Below are 22,084 nucleotides of genomic sequence, written 5' to 3'. Positions count from 1 at the left end.
GGTGTCTGGGATGTCGATTCCTGGCCCACAGGCTCCAAGGAAGAGACAACAGACCGAGTCTGTTCTGAGGCGGGAGCAGCAACAAGCCCTGGTGGTCAGAGGCTGGATCCTGGCCCTTTGTCCATCTTCAGAAATCTTGGATTTGTGTTTAAAATTATATCTGAATAGGAGGCCCTGAGCAGCTTCTTTCCTTCCAGCTTGCTTCTAAAATTCTCCCCCGTCCTTATCTGTCATGAACACTGTGACTAAATGAACTTTGTCTTTCTGGTGCCCCAGGGCGTACCCTTTCCTCATGCTCTTTGGTGTTCTGGTTGTCACTGAAAAAGACCCAAAAGTTAGCAAGGGGCAGCCGCAACCAAGCCCATTGACTCGGTAGACTTGATTTTACACAAGATGTTGAGTGAATATTAGGAGCTTTGGATAGGAGGAAGTGTTGACACTCCTCAACCAAGAAAACCTTTGGCCAGGAGGGATGTTTCTGCTGCCCTGAGCTTAGTGGCTGTGTAGTAGGGGTTGGGGCTACTCTTAAGACTGACTACTTTTGGTAAGCAGAATGTTTTTGTATGTTGTAGTATTTTACAGTAGAAATTAGTTTGGGAGAAGCCAAATAAATATTTTCTTAAGAGTTCAGTTTTTTTTTTCTTGATTGAAATAGTTGTCTTTTTCTTGTTTAGACATCTGTGTTCTTGTAAGGTGCCTTTACGGCAGGATTCTCAACATGATTATCTTTTATACTGTTAACCTTTGTCATGGTGTGTTAGACCGTTTTACTTAGCAATATTTCATAGCATCTCTGTGCTCTGTGTTGTGATCTGATAAATTGTTTCAAAATCATACCAAGAAGTTCTCAGACTTGGACTCCACAGTCAATACATAGAAAGTATGTATTAATATTAAGCAAATAAGCACACGAGAAGACGCTTAAGAGTATGGGTCATTAGGGAAATGCAAATGAAAGCCACAATGAGATACCACCGTCAGCCCGGCAGAATGATTAACCATATCAAGTGTTGGCAAGACGTGGGGTGTCTAGAGCCCTCATCCTGTGCCCATGGGAATGTAGAATAGTTTAGCCAGTTTGAGAAACGGTTTGAATGTATCATAAAAAGTTATATATATAATTGCCATATGATGTAGGTATTCCAATTCTAGACATTTCACCCAAGAGGAGCAGCAGTGTGTGTCCATACAGACTCGCACGTGAATGCTCATAGCTGCTTTGTCTGGAATAGCCAATAATGGGAAGCCACCCAGATGTCCACTAGCAGCTAAATAGATAAACACATTCAAGTAGTGGAGTACTGCTCGGCAATAAAAAGAAGTGAAACGCTGATATACTCAACAATATGGATGAATCTCAAAATCTGCTCAGTGAAAGAAGGCAGGCAAAATAAGAGTATGCTGTTCGGGTGCATTTATTTACAGCTCTAGAAAATATAAGCTGATCTCTAGTAACAGAAAGCAGATCCAGTGGCTAGAACTTGTAGCCATTATCTTGATTGTGGTTATGCACCAGTGTGCTCATATGTCAGAACTTTAAATACGTGCAAATTATTGGAGTGAATGATACTTCGATAAAGCAGTTTTTAAAGCCAATATTATATTTAAATTTGGTGTTCTTGAAACTTTTTTTTTTTTTTTTTTTTAATTTCAGGGAGGAAATCCTTCAGCAGTCCTTGTGGGAAAGAGTATCAACTCATGTGATTGAAAACATATATCTTCCAGCTGCACAGACCATGAATTCAGGGACTTTCAATACAACAGTGGATATCAAGCTTAAACAGTGGACTGATAAACAGCTTCCTAATAAAGCAGTAGAGGTTAGGATATAATTTAATTAAATGGGTAAGAAGCATTATCTGAAGGGAGTAGGAGCTGTGAATTTTAGGTTTTATTCCGATCACAGCCTACTGTCTCTTCTTAGGGCCATTATGCTCCGTTTATTCTTTACTCCTCATCTCTGTGTTGGGTTAACCTTAATGCTATTACCAGTTGCTGCCATCATAAAAATTTACTATTTGGTATGATGTTGATCTGAGGGTATCGGTTCTGTTTCAGAAATAGCATGTAACAAAACTGGCAACGTTTGCTTGAATGGGAAATTCTTTAAAAAATTTGTCTGTGGATAACAATTCCACAGAATATGGAAATAACAATATTTCCTTAAAATAACTATTTTAAGGAAAATATTTAATGAATGAAACATTTCATTTGTTGAGTTTCTGCAGGGTTCATTTATATGTAAATAATCATTTTCTTAGGATCCTGCCAGCAGGTTAGACGAGGAATTCTAGGAGAGTACCTTGAAGAATGCTTTTCTGTTACACACTGGCTGTACCACTTAGTAGCTGTGGGATCCTTGGACTCCTGCTTACTCTGTTTATTTGTCTGTACATTAGGAGGATAGGTTGCCTACCTCACAGATTGTTATGAGGAGTAAGTGAACATGAAATGTGTATGATACGTCCCGGGCCCATGGTAACTGCAGTAAGCGCCAGCTGCTTTACTGTGATGATGTTCATCATCAGGGTTGATCTGCCATGCGTGTTACTCTGAAGAATGATTGTTCTAGCAAAGGCTCAGCGTGTCCTGTGCTTCTGTGTGAGGTTGCTCACAAAATTAGAATCAGCGTTAAAGATAATCTTATTTTTCATTACCTTAAAAAGAAAATGTCAACTTTTAATTCTTTGGGTGTGGTTCCCCTTTTCCTGTCCTACTGCACTCCTGGCTTTTTCACCCCTTTACTCAGTGTCTTCCTGCTTCTCTTTCAAAGAACTGACAGCTGTTGTGCCGAAGCTGCATATTGCTGAGCCCTGTCAGTTCTCTCCACGTTTACCCCTAAAATAACCGAGGGCTTACTGCCACTGCCCCATTAGCTCCCCTCACAACTGTCCCTGGCATCTGTCTGGGCCCTGTCCCACGGGTATTGTCACATCCTGAGGCTCAGCAGTGGACGTGGCCATTCTGTCTCCTGCTGCTTTTCCCTTCATGCCTGGGTGTGGCAGAAAGATGTGGATCTGCTCAAGGTCAGGAAACAGGTGCTGATACCTCACTGGGTAGTCTAGGACAGTCACGTGGTTTATGCCATGATTTCTTAATGCTTGAAATGAAGAGGGCTGAGTAAAAAATACAGCATTAACTAGCCCACTGAACCATAAGAAGGTTTAGTTCTTCGTTACTTTTGACACTGTGTTCTTCCTTTCACTGCCCAAGTAATCGGGAGTTAGCTATAACGTAGTTGAATGTTTCTCGGCTGTGATTGAAGGTACTGATGCTTTGCTTCATATATTTACATAAGGGCATAGATGTGAAGAAGTCACTGTGAAATCTTAAACTTTCTACAGTGTGGACGAAGCAGGCAGACTCCCACGTACAAAATGAAATAAGTGAGCTAAGTCTGGTGGCTGACTGGAGTGCAAACCTGTCTCAAGGGGTGGCTCCTGCTTGTCTCCGGTTAGTGTCCCGTAGGAGTGCAGGTGCAGTGCCGCCAGATAGTTCGAGATTTTATATGAAGGCTATTTATAATGCTGGCTACTAATTTCTTAAAATTTAAAATACCGCATTTTGTCTAGCAAGACATATCAGGGTGCCACACCTACCCCGCCAGCTGCCAGTGTGAGATCTCTAGGCCGGAGTTTGTATTTGCTGCCTTTAAAAAAACAAACAAACAAACAAAAAAAAAAAAAACTTGTGCTTTCATATATATTTTGTGATAAGTTAGTTGATTTATTACATCTATTGGCTTAAATTCAGGTGTTTGTCATGTTACATATTAAAGTTGTATTATAAATATGGCTTTTTCTTTTAAATCTAGGTTGCGTGGGAGACCCTACAGGAAGAATTTTCTCGCTTTATGACAGAACCAAAAGGGAAAGAACATGATGACATATTTGATAAACTTAAAGAGGCTGTTAAAGAAGAAAGTATTAAACGCCACAAATGGAATGATTTTGCGGAGGACAGCTTGGTACGTCATTTGTATATTATGGTGTCAGCCTTACGGCTTTACATACTTTCTCAAATTGATACTCTTTTTAGAGGAAGTTGTCTTTATATGACCATTTCAATTAGCTTCTGAATTTAAGATAATGAGGGAAAGACATCTTTATCTGTATATAATCAGCCCTTTAACATTTCTCTGCTATTTCTTTTGTGGCTGTCATTTCAGAGAAAAGTCCAACTTCACAGTAAACAGGCTTCTGTAAACTTCCACAAATTGTCCAGTCGCCAATACATGGGCCTGAACCGCAGATGGCTCAGATAGCTGCTGCTTATTTTACTCTTGGTGGTAATGAAAGGAATTAGATTCATTGGTTTTCTGTGGATTTGAGTCATAAAATATTAGACTCCTAAAATAATGCTAACTACCACATGTTGAATGCTTAAAAGGTGCTAGAAACTACAATATATGTTGTAAGCACTATTTTATTTAGTTCTTAAGCAGTCCTATTATTGTCCTTCTCAAAGCCCTAACACAAGCCCTGCTCTAGTTACAAAGCCCCAGCTCTTGACCTGCACCAAATCCTCCACCTCCAACAGATCTTTTGTTATGGAGAACGTTCTCATCACCATAATCAAACCTGTGTTAGCACCTGCTCTGCTCAGACACTTCAGAGGAGGCACTGTTGAAAGATAAGATGCAACAATAAGCAATAGAAAAATGCTTATTTCACTGTGGGCTGGTTGTAATTTATTTTTAAACAAATACTTGTCTTCATATTTGAAAACAATATTCATTCTTGTTAAATACCTTATTAAGATTAGCTTCTTGTGAGAATAGTGTCCTTTTTCCTTCTTCTTTTTTTTTTTTTTTTTTTGAAGACTTTATTTATTAGAGAGTGAAGGAGAGAGCACAAATAGAGGGAGGGGCAGAAGGAGTGGAAGAAATAGACTCCCCGCTGAGCAGGGAGCCCAATGAGGGGTCTTGATCCCAGCACCCTGGGATTATGACCTGAGCCAAAGGCAGATGCTTAACTGACTGAGCCACCCAGGCGCCCCAGAAGTGTCCTTTTTCATTCATTCGTTCAAAAGTTATAAAATTTAGAAATCAATTTTCTTATATAACCCATATTGGCTTATGGTCTAGACATTTTAAGCTTCCCTCCTTTACACTTTTCATTGATGTTAACAGTGAGACAGTGGTTGTTTTTCTCCTCTTTTTTTGAAAATGCTAACACAGACAATATGGCAAAAAGGAAAAGTAGTGATCTGAATCATTAATTTCTGAGAACTAGTGTTTTGGGTGCAGATTTATATGTGGCTGCATGTATAATATGCCTCTCTCTGTCTTAGACATAGCCTATTTTATTTGAGATAGGAAAAAATCTTCACTGTTCATTCTTTTGAAAGAAAGGTGACCAATAGGCAGATAATAGGACCTCCTGCACTTGCGTGTGAGGGACATACTTTTATGTTGTTTTAGGTACATCTATTATTTTGTATATTTGATAAGCTGTCAATTTGAATAAAATTACTAAAATGATAAGGCATAAATCAAATTAGCTGTTTTTCTTTCCTTGTTATTTCAGAGGGTTATTCAACACAATGCTTTAGAAGACCGCTCCATATCTGATAAACAGCAGTGGGATGCAGCTATATATTTTATGGAAGAAGCTCTTCAGGCTCGTCTCAAGGATAGTAAGTAGGGACACAGGTTGTTGAGTTTTGAGTATTCCCGGTGGTGGAGAAGTTATCCAACTTGATAATTGGGGGGAAAATGTTTTTTAAAAAATAAATAAAACTAATATTTCATAGTCTTTGTCATTAATACCATAGTTAAATATTTTTTGTGAAATTTTTCGGTCAACTGCTTAGTGACTACTGAAAATATTAAAATAGACACATGTTTATATGTACTCATTTTTAAAAACTATAATTGAATTGAAGACTCTGTACTTACAGGAACTTTACAAGCAGTTATACCTTTCAGAGATTATAAACTTATATGCTTAAATTATTTCTTATATATGTACTGTATCAATCATGTAATCTTTTTGTTTATTTTAACTGATTTTATATTGATCAAGCAGTTTGAAGTAATTAAGAAAATGACTATTTATTAGTAGTTATAATTTTTGTGCTTGGTAAGTGACAAAATTCTTGGTGAATTAAAACAATTTTTAAAAATTTTTCTAGCTGAAAACGCAATTGAAAACATGGTAGGTCCAGATTGGAAAAAGAGGTGGTTATACTGGAAGAACCGGACCCAAGAACAGGTAAAAACAAATCTTTGGTCTTATAGAATTTTGTTTAACTCAAGCATTAAAATGTAACTTTTGCATGCCTACAGACCAATCTTAATAATTTCAAATGTTTTACATCAGCCTTTTTAAAACATAATGAATCTTTAGAATAAATAGAAAACTATAAAAGAAAGGTTTTTTTTTTTTTTTTAAAGTGAAGTAGCTGTGTTATTAAAAGGAAAGGGAAATGAACCATGCCCTTTCTGTGGTAGATTACTTTGTTCATTTCAATTCCTGGTTTGAGGTAAAGCGAATATTAAAGCTATGAACAAAAATTAAAAATGACAAGGATTTCAGAGGATGTAGAGGAAATATGATTAGAATAAAACCTATAGCAACTTTTTCTTTTTTTTAATTTTTTTACTTCATCTGTTGTTACCTCTGGATTTTTGTGTTGTTGTCTGTTCAAATATTCTGTTCTTCTGCATTTTTTGCTGTTGTGTGCAAAATAGGTGTAAAAATTCAGACAGGAAGTAGAACTGTAGAATTTTTTTATTCAGTAAATATTTAATGAGCACGTCTGAAGAACAAAATGGTAAAAGCAAGTATAGTAACTTGACAGATGAGTAAATAGAGGGAAGATGTACAGAACATTTAAGGCCCCACTTCCTACCATCTTTGTATTTCTTTTTTTTTGTAAAGATTTTATTTATTTATTCATGAGAGACACGCAGAGAGAGGCAGAGACACAGGCAGAGGGAGAAGCAGATTCCCCACAGGGAGCCCGATGAAGGACTCGATCCCAGGACCCCGGAGTCACACCCTAAGCTGGAGGCAGATTCTCAACCCCTGAGCCACCCAGGTGTCCCTGATCTTTGTATTTCTTATTATGGCTTCTCTTCCTATCTAGGATTTAGTTTGACACCACATCTCATTCTTATGTTCATTCCTTAAACAAAAGAGTGAAAACAAGATACAGAACATACATAAGTGAAGGAAATAATACGAAAAAGAGGTGGCATCCAATCCCCTTTCTTTTCTTCAGTCTTTGAATCCATGTAGTTAGAGAAAGGAAACCAAGATATGGAATATCAGGAAAGAAAATTTAAAAAGTGGAAAATTACCAAATTACATGTCATGCCTGTTTTCTTACTAATTTTTTGTTTTTGTCTTAAATACAGATTTAAGTTATAATCAACACCCTATTTTCTTTTAAGTTTCATGCCTTTTTTTTGCCTCATAATCTATCAGATGTGAGTCCTAATTTGTCTTAAAAAAGTGAAGGGACAGTCTCCCTCTTCTCTTTTTTCCTAATAGGATTCTTGTGGAAAAATGAGTCATTAAGAGACTGCAGAGAGGCCAAGGAAGTGGACAGAGTTAGTGGTTGGATCATGCGTGTTTTCAGGGAGCATCGGTTATCTCTCTCTGCACATGGGCTGAGAGGATGAGGTCTGTCAAAGGGAATTTCTAGGAGATCCATCAGAGGTTTCTGATTTTAAGACTAAAAGACGCATTGATTGAAAGGAACTGGGGTGAGGCAGATAAACTCAGAAGAAAAATGGTGTCTGACCATAAAGGCTTAAGGGAAATTAGTCCTAAAGTCTCCAGAATAATCAATGATGGCAACTCAGCAACTAGTGGCCAGTACACTTGGTCTAAACACTCTCAGAGAGAAATAATTCTTAGTTGTAAGTTATTGTCTCAGGAATTTGAATCCAAAAGGAATCTCTGCAAGTAGAGGAATTAATTTTAAGATTAGTGCAGGGATCCGTGGCCTAGGAGAGGAACATGGAAACGCTTCAGAGAAGAGTCTTCCCAGGGGTTCAGGGCAGCCAGCGTAAGACTCTGTGAAACAGAGGCCATCATTGGGCGTAGGAGGAGGGACCTCAGGACCACCTGGGGAACGGTTTGTGTGTGTTATGTGTCATTTTCTGTTTCAGAAGAAAGCCCTGCCTGTAAGACTCACTGAATCACGTTCTCATTCTCTGACTTTTCTCATCCCTCCCACTCCCTGTTGAAAACCACTATTCTAACCCTCATTCCTGGAGGTTATGGTGAGGAACAGATTCTGGAAGAGGTTGAGACTGTCCCCATGTCTCACGCTGCAAGTTTAGGTGGCTATGTAACAATTCCTTCTGTCTTTTTGAATGACTGATTTAGTGGAAAAAGACATTTTAGGTCGTCCTATGTTAAAGATAAGTCTCTGTTCTGAAAACTATTTTGTGCTTTTATGTTGTTACTTTTTCCTTAGTTTTCTAGGGAAAAATCCATCCCTTTGAAACATTCTCACCTTGCCTGAGCTGAACTGTGGTGATCTCGTTCAGGGTGGATGGGAGAGTAGTCTTCTCCTGAACGCTGTGTGGTCAGGGAGCAGGTGCACAGATGGAAGTGAAAACAGGACGAGAGTTGGGGAGTATCATCTAACTGGGAGATTTCCATCTTACTTCAGACCAAGAGCAAATGTTTAAGGAAACTGTAAAATTTCTCTTCTAAATGTCGTGTTTTCAGAGAATATTAGTAGTTTCATTTATAAGCCAGTTATTTGCATTTATATTTTATTCTGTGAGTACTTGGATATCGTAGTTTGTTACAGTTTGGGGCAAAGTGCTGTGCTAGTAGCTTGTTCAGAGTAATCAGTGCATTTGAAGCTAGACTTTTTTTTTTTAACATGCAATTTTGAAAGGATTGAAAAGAAAAGATAAACGTGATTTGACACGGCATAAAAATCTTATTTTTATATCTGTCACTACTATGTATCTTTTACTCCTTTGGTCATCAGACTGTGAACAGTTACAGAGAAGAGATTGGAAGTATACTTAAGAATGATAGCCACCTGGCTGGCTCAGTGGGTAGAGCGTGCTACCCTTGATCTAAGGGCTGTAAGCTTGAGCCCCATGTTGAGTGTAGAGATTGCTTTAAAAATAAGACCTTAGGGGTGCCTGGGTGGCTCAGTCTGTTAAGCATCAGCTCAGCTCAGGTCATGATCCCTAGATACTGGGTCCTTGATCCATCTGGCTCCCTGGTGGGAAGCCTGGTTCTCCCTCTCTGTCTCTCCGCCCCTTCCCCCTGCTCATGCTCTGTCTTTCATGCTCTTTCTCCCTCAAATAAATAAATAAGATCTCTAAAAAAATAAAATAATCTTAAAGAGAGGGATGATAGACACCTTGCAGAAACAGTCTAAAGCACAATTTTAATGAAAAGAGTTTTTTAAAAAATCCAACTATGAATTTCATAGTTATCAAAAAAGACAGCAGGTGCAAGTCCTTACAGTCATCTAGTTCTTAGATACGAGGCATTTATAGAACATTATCTCTCCCCATGTTCAGGGTCCTTTTTCCTAGACTGACATCCCATCCTAAGGTCAAGAAGCTTACAGAGTCAGGAACCTGGTGAGGTAACTTTGACAATAAAACATTTCAGCAAAAGCGAAATATATAACAAATAAGGCTAAATTTCCTTTTTTTTTTTTTTTTTTTGCCTTGCCTAAGTCCAACTTCTTCTGCCTTCATAATCCAGAATACCAATATTCTGTATTCATAAGCCAAGATACTATGTTCTTGTTTCCTATGTGGAGCTCGTGTTCCCTGTGGTGCATTAGCAATATATTTATTAAAACTAGGGCTCTGTTTTTATAAGCATTTGCCAAATCATGATCCATCTAAATCACAGTCCTCTTTTAAACAATTTAAAGTTTGTGCATAATGAAACCAAGAGTGAATTGGAGAAGATGCTGAAGTGTAACGAGGAGCACCCAGCCTATCTGGCGAGCGATGAGATAACTACAGTCCGAAAGAACCTTGAATCCCGAGGAGTAGAAGTGGACCCAAGCTTGGTAATACATACTGCTGATGATATGAACTTACTTCCTTAATCTCTGTTTCTTACGGTAAAATGTTACTACTTCTCACACGTTACTTGGATATTTAAGTGCTTGATTTGACTTTGGTCATGTGTACTTTTGCTGACAAAAAACAGTCATTTTGACTGTAGAGAGTAGAGATTTCTTGTTGGTATTTCTTTAAGTGTAATGCTTTATTTGTAAGTGAGGAGATTGAGACTTAGAAAAGTGAGGTATCTGGGCAAGGTCAGAAAGGAGCTCTGGCAAAAGGGGGTAAAGGCCGCCACATCTCTGCATCACGCTATACTCCTTCAGATTGCAAAATACAAGTTCTTCTGTGATAAAATTCACTTATATGTGTGTTTTCTCGGTCACATGTACCTTATCAAATATGAGTGGGTTTAGAAAAAATATGAATGTTAAGTTTTTATTAAATTGGATAGTGCCTTAGGGTTCTATCTCATTTTCCTCACTCGGAAAATATAAGAATAAAAATAATTACAGTTTAGACTATGTTTTATGTCATAATACTTCATGATACTTATTTGGGAAATTAAAAAAAAAAACAACTTTCTGGGCTTGTGTGCCCCAGTTAGGGTGTAAGGAATCGAAACTTCATTTTAACATTAGCTTAAGTTAACTTAAGTGAAACCCAATTAGAAAAATAATTCTAAGGGGAAAAATAATCATATAAGAAATTTCAGAACCACACATAAATTCTTTTAGAGATGATCTGTTTCTGCACTTGAGAAATGAGTATACTTAATGTGATTTCCACCAGAGGTCAGAACAAGAAAAGAAACCGGGTAAAACTCAAAGCAGTTCAAGCTGTTAAATCTAGCATTATTTATAAAAATTGAAAATGAAACTGAAACTAATGATACATGAAATTATTAGTTGAATGTAAGTTTAATTTATCCACATTTGGACTTTGCCCACATATTAGGATACGAATTGACTGTGTATTTTAATTATTTTTTCTCAGCAAGAAAATCTCAGGTTTTTTCCAAGAGACATTTTGTTCAGTGTATTCTATGAAGCTATAAAGTAGTTAGCAAAACGTTATGGCAAGAATAGCAGATGGGCTACATGTCAGAGATGTGGATTCTAGCACAGTTTCATCCCATTCGTTAGTAATAATACCTTTAGTAACTAGTATAATCTCTGAACATTTCACTGTTTTCATCCGTCACACAGCATTGATGATATTTGCTATACCTGCTTAACTTTATTACTGTCATGCTCAGAAAAGGCAATGGTGTGAAAGAACCTTGAACACTCTAACAAACCTCATAGTAATGACATTGGGGGGTCATTTTGCTGTGGCAGCAATGAAATGTAATAATCAAAAAGGAAATGTTGTATTGATGGACATGGTCTGAGACCAGCTTCCTAGTCCTAACTAACTCTGTCCTTCGATTAGGCTCACAACCTCTTTTCCTTGGGGCTCTTTACCTCTATCCGGGGGAGATGATAATCCCAACCCTACTACTCTGCAGAATGATTCTATGACTACAACAATCCTTGTTAAAAACATTGTGTATTTGGAAGTACATAAACTGGTAAGGGGTCAGAGTAGTGGTAAATATAATCTTTGTCTTAAAATTTTTTTTTAAATGGTTAAAAAAGGTTGGAAGAATAATAAAATCACCATTAGTTTTAATTATGTTTTTTATAATAACTTCTGTAGCTGACCTTTCAGGATAGGTTTGGTCAACCTGCAGAGTATCCAGAAACTCTTTGGTTTTTGTTTTCTTTTTTCATTTTAGATTAAGGATACTTGGCACCAAGTTTATAGAAGACACTTCTTAAAAACAGCTCTAAACCATTGTAACCTTTGTCGAAGAGGCTTTTACTACTACCAAAGGCATTTTGTAGATTCTGAGGTAAGGTGTCCAAAAACAAAGGGAAATGCTTTTAGTGATTGTTGTTTAGATGCTTAAAAGTAAAAAGTAGCTTTAGCATTAGTTTTAAGTCCTTTGATCTACTGGGAAAAGCATATGTGGGTTATGAAGAATACCCTAACTCTTGTCTTTTCTGAGGTATTTACCAATTTATATTTTACACACTAAAAGATTGTGTATGCAGATAATAGGCATTAAACCACTTTTTAATTTTTTTTTAAGAATTAGCTTTTTATATTAGAAAGTATGTTCTCGTGGAAATGCAATAAAAAATGTAAAAAAATTTTCAAAAGGACATAGCCAGTTATTTTAATATTCCTTATTAATGAATAAGTCACTTATAATTCCCTGACCTAGGAGGAATTTTAATTAATATTTTATGTGTATGTTCAACTCTTTCTATACACTGTGTATCTGCACGTGTATGACAATAACAATCCATTTGGGTAGTGGAAATCCTACTGTAAAAACAATTTTTTGTTGTGCTTTTTCCTGTCTATTGTAATTCTTTCTTTATATCATTAAAATCTCTGCTTACTTAAAAGAAGTATATAAAGTTGTACATTGTTTAATGCCACGTTTCACAGAGTAACCCCTAGGTGGCAGCAGACTGATTGTGTTTTGAGCATTTTCTTACAAGCAGAAACGCTTTTTTAGAGTATCATTCTGAAAGAGCTATTCAGCAATGATCTTATTTGAGACTCGTAAAATGCTTTTGAGTTTTCTACAGCTTAAAATAAATTTTTATTTAAATATACTTGTGTAAAAAGTGGCAAGTTTTTTGCCTAATTGTTGAAAAGACCTCTTTACAGAATAAGCTTCTTTTAAAACATATCATTAATTTATTTTTTTTACAGCTGCATTACAAAACTGGCTTGAGTGCACAAAGAAAAGAGGTTAACCTAAGGGTGTATTTAAGCTAACATGGTTGTTAACTGAAACTAAATAAAAATTAAGGTTATATCCTGTGATTTTCTACTTGTATATAAATCATGAAATTCTTTACTTCCCAAATTGATTTGCTTTGTCATTGGAATCAAAACAAACCTCTATAGGTGAGGGGCAGTTTGAAGCCAAATCATGCAGAAGTTCATTGACCTGCAGAAAAGATTCAGTGGCTTATATCTTCAGTAGGAATGTATAGGGGCACCTGGGTGACTCAGTCGGTTAAGCATCTGCCTTCGGCTCAGGTCCCAGTGTCCTAGGGTTGAGCCTTGCGTCGGGCTCCCTGCTTAGATTCTCCCTCCGCCCCTGTCATTCCCTCCACTTGTGTTCTCTGGCTCTCTCTGTCAAATAAATAAATAAAATCTTCAAAAAAAAAAAAGGAGTATATGTATTAGGTAAAAAAAATAAAAGGAATATATGTATTAGTTAGGTCTGAGATTTTTAAAGTTTAGGGTGTAGATAATAGCCTAATTTAGTAGTTGTGTGTGTTTATGGTCATAGCTTTCATTTTTTAAATTTGCATCTGTAATCTTCATTTCCTAAATTTCAGTTGGAATGCAATGATGTCGTCTTGTTTTGGCGAATACAGCGTATGCTTGCTATCACTGCAAATACTTTAAGGCAGCAACTTACAAACACTGAAGGTAAGCCACAGAGGTATCACTTTCTAATTCTAACATCAAAAAAATAGCAATAGCATTCATTTTTAATAGACAGATATCAAAGTGATTCTTTAAAAATAGATTCACTGGGGGCACCTAAGATGGCTCGGTTGATTAAGCCTCTAACTCTTGGTTTCAGCTCAGGTTATGATCTGAGTCTTGAGGTTTGCCCTGAGTTGGCAGGGATTCTACTTGAGATTTTCTCCTTCCCTTTCCTTCTGTCCCACCCTCCACGCACACGCATGCATGCTCTCTCTCTCTTGCAAATAATAAATTTAAATGAAAATAAATCTGTTAGAAAAACTGAAAATTATCATCTGCCCATAAAATAGTAATGAAAGTAAATCATAATTGGAAAAGATGGGAGATAAAACATACCAGGAGTCTCCCTTCATTACACAAAAACTGTTAGAAAAGGACTCCTAAGCATCACTTAAGTTTTTTGGGGGGAAATCTGCACTTCTTTAAAGTGTTAGGACTTGAGAATATGAGTTTCTCTGAGGATATTAGATTCATGTTGGACAAAAGTACTATATAACAGGTAGAGATTCTCCCTATAGCTGTGAGAAATCTGAACTCTGTAAGTCTGACATGAGAAAAATCCAAACTTACTCTCCATGTATTGCTAATTTATCCTCCATATGCATTCATAATAACGATGCTCCTCAAGTTTTTGTTTACTTTGAACAGTCAGACGACTAGAGAAAAATGTGAAAGAGGTGTTGGAAGATTTTGCTGAAGACAGTGAAAAGAAGGTAAAACTGCTCACTGGCAAACGAGTTCAGCTGGCTGAAGACCTCAGTAAGTAGTTCTTCCCGCCCTCCGCCCCGTGCTGCCTTTTCTCTTTCCTCATTTCCATTATTCGTTCATCCATTTAATTGCAAACTGTAGAAGTGTATACAAAGAACTTTCTTTCCATGAACTATTTGCAAGAAAGTTGCTGACCTGTCGCCCCATCACTTTCAAGTACTTTAAGGTGTATTTCTTAGAAACAAGGATTTTTTTTCCTAGCAACCATCCAGATCAGGATGTTGACACTGATACATTGCTGAATCTAATTTTCAGACCCCATTCAAGTATCCTGTGTCGTCCTAGTATTGTCCTTTTGTGTAAGAAGATGTTCATGCTCAGCCTGTACTTTCCCTGATCCAGCTTCCTTTTTCTGGAGAATGGTATTTAGAAGTCAAGAGTAGGAAGCTAGATGTGCTGATTGTTACTGGACTATCACTGTTCACAGACTCTCTCCGTGGAAAGAGCTGGGGAACAGATTTTGCCTGCATTCAGGTCTCTGTGCACGCCTGTATACGTGTGTGGATACCTGTCCACACATTTATATCTCTGTTTCTAATCACAAGTATATGTCTGTGTTGGAAGCCCTAAGTTAACAATGATACTTTCCATTATAATTTGGTAGCTCAGGGTTCATCCTAGTAGTCTCCTTTTTCTTTGAGGAAAGAGAAATCTGGCTCCCAGCTCTCCTTAATATATTTACTTACTTTGATCAGCCTTCCCTTATGTATGCAGACTTGTCACTGTCCCCTTCGTTGCGCAAGCATCCCTTTTGCCCTGTGTTGACACCCCTTTTACCTCATGCAGGCTCGGATACCCCGTGCCATGTTACCCTTCTTCACAGACTCCTTTTCAGGGAGCTCATGCACTGGCACTGTGTAGTAGGCGGATCCCCTTTTATCCTTCCTGCCTCTTCCCCTGCGCCAGCACCTCCTGAAGCCAGGCCATGCTTTGGTAGTGGACTCCCTCTTCATCCTACATGTGCTCCAGAACTCTGCAGCAGACTGGACTGCCCTGCTACACGGATACTCGCCCACTACTGGGCCACGCCACCAGCACCCTCTTCAACCGGGTCAGGCGTTACGCCTACACTGGCCCGTAGGGCTGTCCCTTCCGTCACGCGTCCCCTACCCCCAACCTAACTTGGCCTTATTGATCACTTGGTCTCTCTCTGGAGACGTTTGGTTCTTCCTGAATGCTGGTGTTCCTAGCTTTAAAGTATTTGAGTTGCATGTTAAGATTTACTTAGAGCTTTGAGAACCCAAGGAAATCCCAGAAGGAGTGATGTTAAATAAAAATAAAAACACTGAGGTTGGTGCTTCGGTTTGAGCTTACCTCGTTTGTTACAAGCTTCTCCTCATTTAATTTTCCCAAACGGTATTTTTCCTTTCAGCATATACTTAAATTTACCATCTTGGGAGTTTTCCGGTATGTAAGAGAAAGCAGATACGGAATAAGAAGAAGTTCCTCACATTTGAAAATCATTTTTAATCTGAAGTTAGGTCACTACAATACGCTCCCTAGAATATCCAAGAGAAACCAGTGGTTTTCCTGTCAAAACCCTGCCCCCCCACCCCCACCCCACCCCCGCCAGGCCTCAGCAGCGTGCTCCTCCACTGGCACCGTCGCCTCCTCTGTTACCTCAGCTCGTCATTTGCTGTCTTTTCTGCCCTTTCTTCCCTTAATCTTTATTTTGAAGTGTATCTTATTTTAGTTCATATTCTGTTTTCTGTTGCTTTTCTTTTTGTTTCTTTCATGCCACTTGATCAGAGTAAGTTTGTGCTAACTCGTAGACGATCTGTGTTTGTGCACTGCCATTCACTAGCTGTGTTCCCTTAGGCACGTTATCTCTCAGAGCCTTAGCCTCTTTGTAAAAATGCCTCCAATTAGTTATTATATTACTAGGAGGGGCTTTGGGAAAATAACTTCAAAAACCACTTGCAAGTCCCTGCCTCACAAGTTTATGCTTTGTTAGTGCTGTTCCAGGAAGAGGTGTGCCAGTGTTGTAAGGTGTACAGATATATTTCTTTTGTATCCCTCAGGACATGATTATCAGACCGTGGAATACTTCACTGTATTTTACTAGCATATGTAATTTTAAGTAATTAAAAACAATGTATCTTTTACGTTTTCTAAGAGAGCTTTATACAACCCCATTACTTTGCAGTCCCAATTTGATAATTTAAAAAAAATGGTGTATCGCTAACACAGATTTGTGCCCATCAAACCAAGATTCATGTTATCCTGCTTTTTTTCCCCGAGAAAGTACTCCTGTGACTTGCTTGGAATGATTTACTATAAAATTATGGTTGTGTTAATGTACCAAATAATGTCATTGACAGGAAGTGTTTCACCAGTGACTCGGCTTCATCTTCACAGTAAAGGAGATGAGCCATGATATGGTCCATTAGTTGGAGAAGAATCTTGGGAGTACCGTTTCCGTACTGTTTATCTTTCATGTAACACTTAAGGATATGATCTTGGATCCCTTCAGCCAGACAATTTAGCTTTAACAGTAACTACTGTATTACTTGGATCGAAGTTTTTAGTATAGCATATTCAATTAGAATATAGCGTGTTAATAGAATTTAGAGAAAGGGAAACAAAGGAGTTTTTACCACAATTTCAGAATAGTACAGAGTAGAGTATTGTGGATTTGGGAAAGTTTGGTGCATCATGTTTTTTGCCAGTCTTATTAAACTTGCTCCATTTTAAATCTTTTTACTACTTTACTTTGGATATTCACTGATTGTCTTGAGTTAGGAAAATCAAAGAGACAAGAGCCCACCCCTTCTAGTCTCGAGAAAAGAAGTCCAACATAGGAACCAGGCCTCCTTGGAGAGGTGGACTCCATAGCTGGAACAAGAAAAGGTTAGGATGAACCTGGAGCATCCGAAGGTAACAAAGTAAGGAAGTATTTGAAGGATGATAGGGACGTCAGCAAGGTGCAAAAGCCAGCTTGAAAACACTCCCGCTGGCCAAAAGTAGGACAATTTGGGTATCAAAGTAAATAATGACAGTACAAATTATAACCCACTAAATAAAATAGGATTCCACAAATTGATAATTATATAAATGAGTAAAATGAATTATATAAATAAATGAACAGAATCAGTGATGAGGAATGGGATATTTGTATAATCACGCAAAGTATCTCCACACAAAATAATTTAAAAAGGAAAAAGAGTAACTTTACAATGGATAAGCCTGGCAATAACCACCTTCATCAAGCTGTCAGAGTTAATATTCTCGGTAACAGTCAAATCAGAACTGTTCCACCTTGCAGAATGCAGTGAAAAAAGAAAAAAAAAAAAAACCAACAGCACTTCTTAGATATTTTTGCCAAAGATGTGTAACTTAAATCCAATTATGAAGATACATCAGATGAACCCAAATTGAGGCACAGTCTGTAGAATAAGTAGCATGTAATCTTCAAATGTGTCAAGACCATGAGAAACCAGAAAATAGTGAGGAACTATTCCAGGTCAAAGGAGACTAAAGAACATGAAAACAAACAGTGTATGATCCAGACCCTGATCTCGTTTTATAGGACATTAATGGGACAGTTGGTAAAACTTGAATGGGATGTTACATAGTGTTAATTTTTAAATTTTTATTGTTAAATTGAGATTGCTTAGGAAGATATCTTTATTTATAGCTAGAACACAGTACAAATTTGGGGTTTATGGGATGTAATGACCATAAATTATTCAGGAAAAATATGTTCTTTGTAGTGTTCTTACCACTTTTCTCCATATCTGAAATTATTTTTATGTAAAAAGCGTAAAAAATGGTTTGATTTTATTTTTATAACTGGATTTGCTTACATAAATGGATCATGGTCATATGAAAATGATTTAGAAAAAATGAGAATTTGAAAACTATGATCTCTGAATATTTTGGAAGGCAGTGAGTACCTCTTGGACAATTTTTTTTTTTTTTTAAGTAGGCTCCATATCCAGCGTGAGGCTCGAACTCATGACCCGAACATGAAGAGTCACGTGCTCTACTGATTTAGCCAGTCAGGCGCCGCACCTCCTGTATATAGCTCTTCTTTCCACCTTAATTCCTTATTTGCATTATCTAATTACACTTAGAACTATCTAGTGTTGAAATATGCCCATTATGACCTTGATGAAATACTTTTGACTTTGTAGCAAATTTTATTTCAAAGGATTTTTTTAATAGATATTTAAATACAGGGATCCCTGGGTGGCGCAGCGGTTTAGCGCCTGCCTTTGGCCCAGGGCGCAATCCTGGAGACCCAGGATCGAATCCCACGTCGGGCTCCCGGTGCATGGAGCCTGCTTCTCCCTCTGCCTGTGTCTCTGCCTCTCTCTCTCTCACTGTGTGCCTATCATAAATAAATAAAAAATTTAAAAAAAAATTTATAAATACAACATCAACTTAGATAGAACCTATTTGGATTTCCAGTATAATTTGTAATAATGTGTTTAATCTCTTTATTGAAACAGACTATATGTTTAAATGCTTTCTTTGAAGAGGGAAAGATTATATAGAATATAGCTCAATTCAGATTTTTCTTTTCATAATGAGCTGTTTTATGATTTATAAAATCTATTTTATGATTGTCATCATATAAAACAACTGATAATGCTAACATCTCATAGACATTTTGGAATTTGTTCTCTGTCCCACCCTGGAAATGGAATATCTGGGCACTGGTAACAATTGCTGAGTTTCAGCAAAACAGCATGGAATTCTTTTATTACTTGTTATATGAATGTCGTGTCAACTGTTAACTAAGTTATTGTTAGTTTGGGACCTTTATATCAATTGCTTGGGAGTGAGAGCTTAGGTTTCTTTCTTATTCACTAAAGCCCGAATTATTCTTCATTCTCTGTGTACATAATCAAAGAATCATTGAGACCGAGGAATTAAGGGGGCATCACAAGTCATTTAGATCACTAAGATGTATAGTCTTTCCCTTACTTTACAATGCATTTCTTTTAAAATTTATATCAAAACTTGAAACTGTTTATGAATGTGAGTTAGTATTTAGATACTTTTCCTGTGCCAGGTATTAGCTTGTAGGCCTTGTATGCGTTCTCATAGGTACAGTCATTTTCTTACTTTATAAAGAAATGGAAACCTTGAAACACGTAGTGGTAAACACGTAAGTGGTAAAGCCAAGATTTGAGTCCAGGCCTTTTAACTACTGTGCCAAGATAAGTCGAGAAAAGTTAAGCCTTTGAGAAATATAATTACCTAAAATATAGTCCTTTGCGTTTGGAAGCTTACAGTTAACAGTGTCCTTTATGGAGTGGGTCAGAAAAGCATAGTATTAGTCATTTAACATTTAAACTTTCAAATGATATGAAAACTGATAGAACATCTAGATAAGGAAGGAACGCTAAAGTGTAAACCAAGCCACTGACCAGACTGAAGAAAGGTAATTTATGACCTGTAAATATCTCACGTTGTACGCTATCAAACTCTCCCGTAGTTAATTAGGTAGTGTGTAAGTTGCCCAGAATTCAGACACAACTTTTCAATGTGATGTGTTCATGCTTAGAGTCTTAAGATCTAGTTTTAACAGATAGAGAATCTTTACTTGAGCATAAAGATTGGTGAGGGTTTTGGTTTTTCATTTTTGTTTTTGTGGTGGTTTTATGCTAGGAGTGTTGAAATGTGTGATAATAGGCTTCAATTTATTGCTTCCTACTTCTTGTCTTTACATGAATTGAAGATGTGCTTCAGTAAAAATTGAGAAACTTCCTATTTCCATCTCATTCCCTACTTAAATGTGCAACAGTGATAAACTCCTTTACTTGGGCTTGCCACTGCACAGGCTTATTTTATTTTAATTATACAGTTTGATGTCCTTAATGTTAAAAATAGTATAGCTTATACAGCCTAGCAAATTAGAATTTTCCAATATCCGCAGCTTTTTTCTCCTGCAGTTAATTTGCTCTGCTGACTCCCTACGCGAGGTGGCAACAGCTGGCCTTTCACTGGAGCCCGGGGATTAGGGAGCAGGAGTCACAGCAGCGTGCTCGGCCTCTCGCCTCTGTTGACTGTTCTTTATTGTTTGATGCCTGGGCATCTCCCAGACAGCCAGCAATTGTTTCTTAAAACTTAAAGTTTGTTTCTCTTGGGAGTATACAATGCTGGTGGGGCTTGTCTTTGTGTCTCTTCACTTTCCCAGTCTCCTCTTATAATCCATCCTGTGCTTTCTCTTGATAATGAGAAAAGAGCAAAGTTACCAGCTTTGTATCTCAGTGTGCATAAGATTCAGTTTTGACTCTGAAAACTTAAATGGAAATTTTATTTTTCTCTGAGCATCAGATATTTACTAACAGAAATCATTATTAAACTGAAAACTTTGTCCATTATTAGTATGTTAGTATATTTTTGAAATTATGGTGATAAAAAGGGCGTGACAGCAGAATGAACCATTACTGCCATTTTAAAAGCTAAAATTGGAAGAGAAACGCACCATAGCTGCTTAAGTCCAGAAAGATCCTTTATTGGTACAGCGTCGGGAATAGAATCATTGGTATTGTAATACCATTGTATGGTGACAGATGGTAGCTAAGCTTGTGGTGCCCGTAGAATAGCATAGACTTGTCACATCACTATGTTGTACACCTGAAACTAATGTAACATTCCGTGTCAACTATACTTCAATTAAAATTTTCTTAAAGATTTTTTTTATTAGATCTAAAACATAATTCTAAGGGTGCCTGGGTGGCGCGGTCAGTTAAGCAGCTGACTCTTGATTTCAGCTCAGGTCATGATCTCAGGGTCCTGGGACGAAGCCCCACGTAGGGCTCCGCACTCAGCGGGGAGTCTGCTCCAAAAGGATTCTCTCTCCCTTTCCATCTGTCCCTCCCCCAATGTGTGTGTGCACACGCTCTCTCTCTCCCTCTCAGATAAATAAATCTTTTTTTTTTAAAAAAAAAAAACCCACTGCAATAAATAAATAAATAAAGCACGATTCTAATTTATAGGATAGTTAAGAAATATATCTCTGTGCCATGGTAAAACTTGAGTAAAAAGTAGTCAGAACATATCTAGATGGAACCCTCAGCCAGAATGATTTTGTTGTTCTTTATTTAGAGAAGAAGAATATCAGGATACTCTCAAATTTAATTTCTGTTGGTTACTCCACATTCCTAAACTTCTCGCAAACCTGCCATATCCTTGAAAGTCATTATGGATGAAAATAGTGGCCATGAGGTAGTGTGAGACTGAAAATTATCCTACAAAATGATCATTATACTCAGAATCTGGAAGTTAAAGTTATGGAAAAGGGAACTCGTATTTAAAACTATTTTTCTGGGGGTAGGGCTCTGGCATACAAATTTTAACAAGTTTCCATAGGGGATTTTTGCTGGGTACCACCCACCCTTCTGCCTCCAAGTCCACACTTCAGAGAATTCTTCCTATTTACAGGAATAAAAGTTGTCATTTTATTAATTGGGATAAAATCGACATATCTTCTTTTAGTGGAGTCTTAGAAACTGTGTGACTGTTGAAAATTGGGTAATTATTTGAACTCTATCTGAAGTAGCATATTCATTTTGTGTCTGTGTAACCAGAGAAAATTAACCTTAAAGAGGTTTGAAAAGGGAACAGGTGGCATTGAATTGTAGAAATCTAGGTACATAGGCCAGATTTTTTATAAAGACACAGTCACAGAGATTAGAGTAAGGTGCCCTGGAGAGAAAGCTTGGAGTGTAAGGACTGTAACCCCTATAGTTTCACTTATATCTGACTACCGTTACTGCATTTCTTTGG

The 22,084-nt window shown here is 37.4% G+C and overlaps 1 protein-coding gene across 12 annotated transcripts in view; it reads left to right on the top strand.

Annotated features, from left to right (window-relative positions):
• OPA1 (OPA1 mitochondrial dynamin like GTPase) overlaps positions 1-22,084 on the top strand; it is an 86,478-nt gene that overhangs the window by 46,196 nt on the left and 18,198 nt on the right. For all 12 annotated transcript variants that reach the window (XM_072792104.1, XM_072792105.1, XM_072792106.1 and 9 more), the window contains 8 exons: positions 1,655-1,820; positions 3,815-3,967; positions 5,529-5,637; positions 6,136-6,215; positions 9,874-10,014; positions 11,790-11,906; positions 13,420-13,513; positions 14,222-14,332. In XM_072792104.1, the coding sequence (XP_072648205.1) occupies positions 1,655-1,820; positions 3,815-3,967; positions 5,529-5,637; positions 6,136-6,215; positions 9,874-10,014; positions 11,790-11,906; positions 13,420-13,513; positions 14,222-14,332 (971 nt within the window). The remainder of the gene's footprint in view (positions 1-1,654; positions 1,821-3,814; positions 3,968-5,528; positions 5,638-6,135; positions 6,216-9,873; positions 10,015-11,789; positions 11,907-13,419; positions 13,514-14,221; positions 14,333-22,084) is intronic.

This window comes from Canis lupus, chromosome 22, assembly GCF_048164855.1.
Source record: "Canis lupus baileyi chromosome 22, mCanLup2.hap1, whole genome shotgun sequence".
NCBI classification, from domain to species: Eukaryota; Metazoa; Chordata; class Mammalia; order Carnivora; family Canidae; genus Canis; species Canis lupus.
This window is presented reverse-complemented; position numbering and strand designations above follow the sequence as displayed.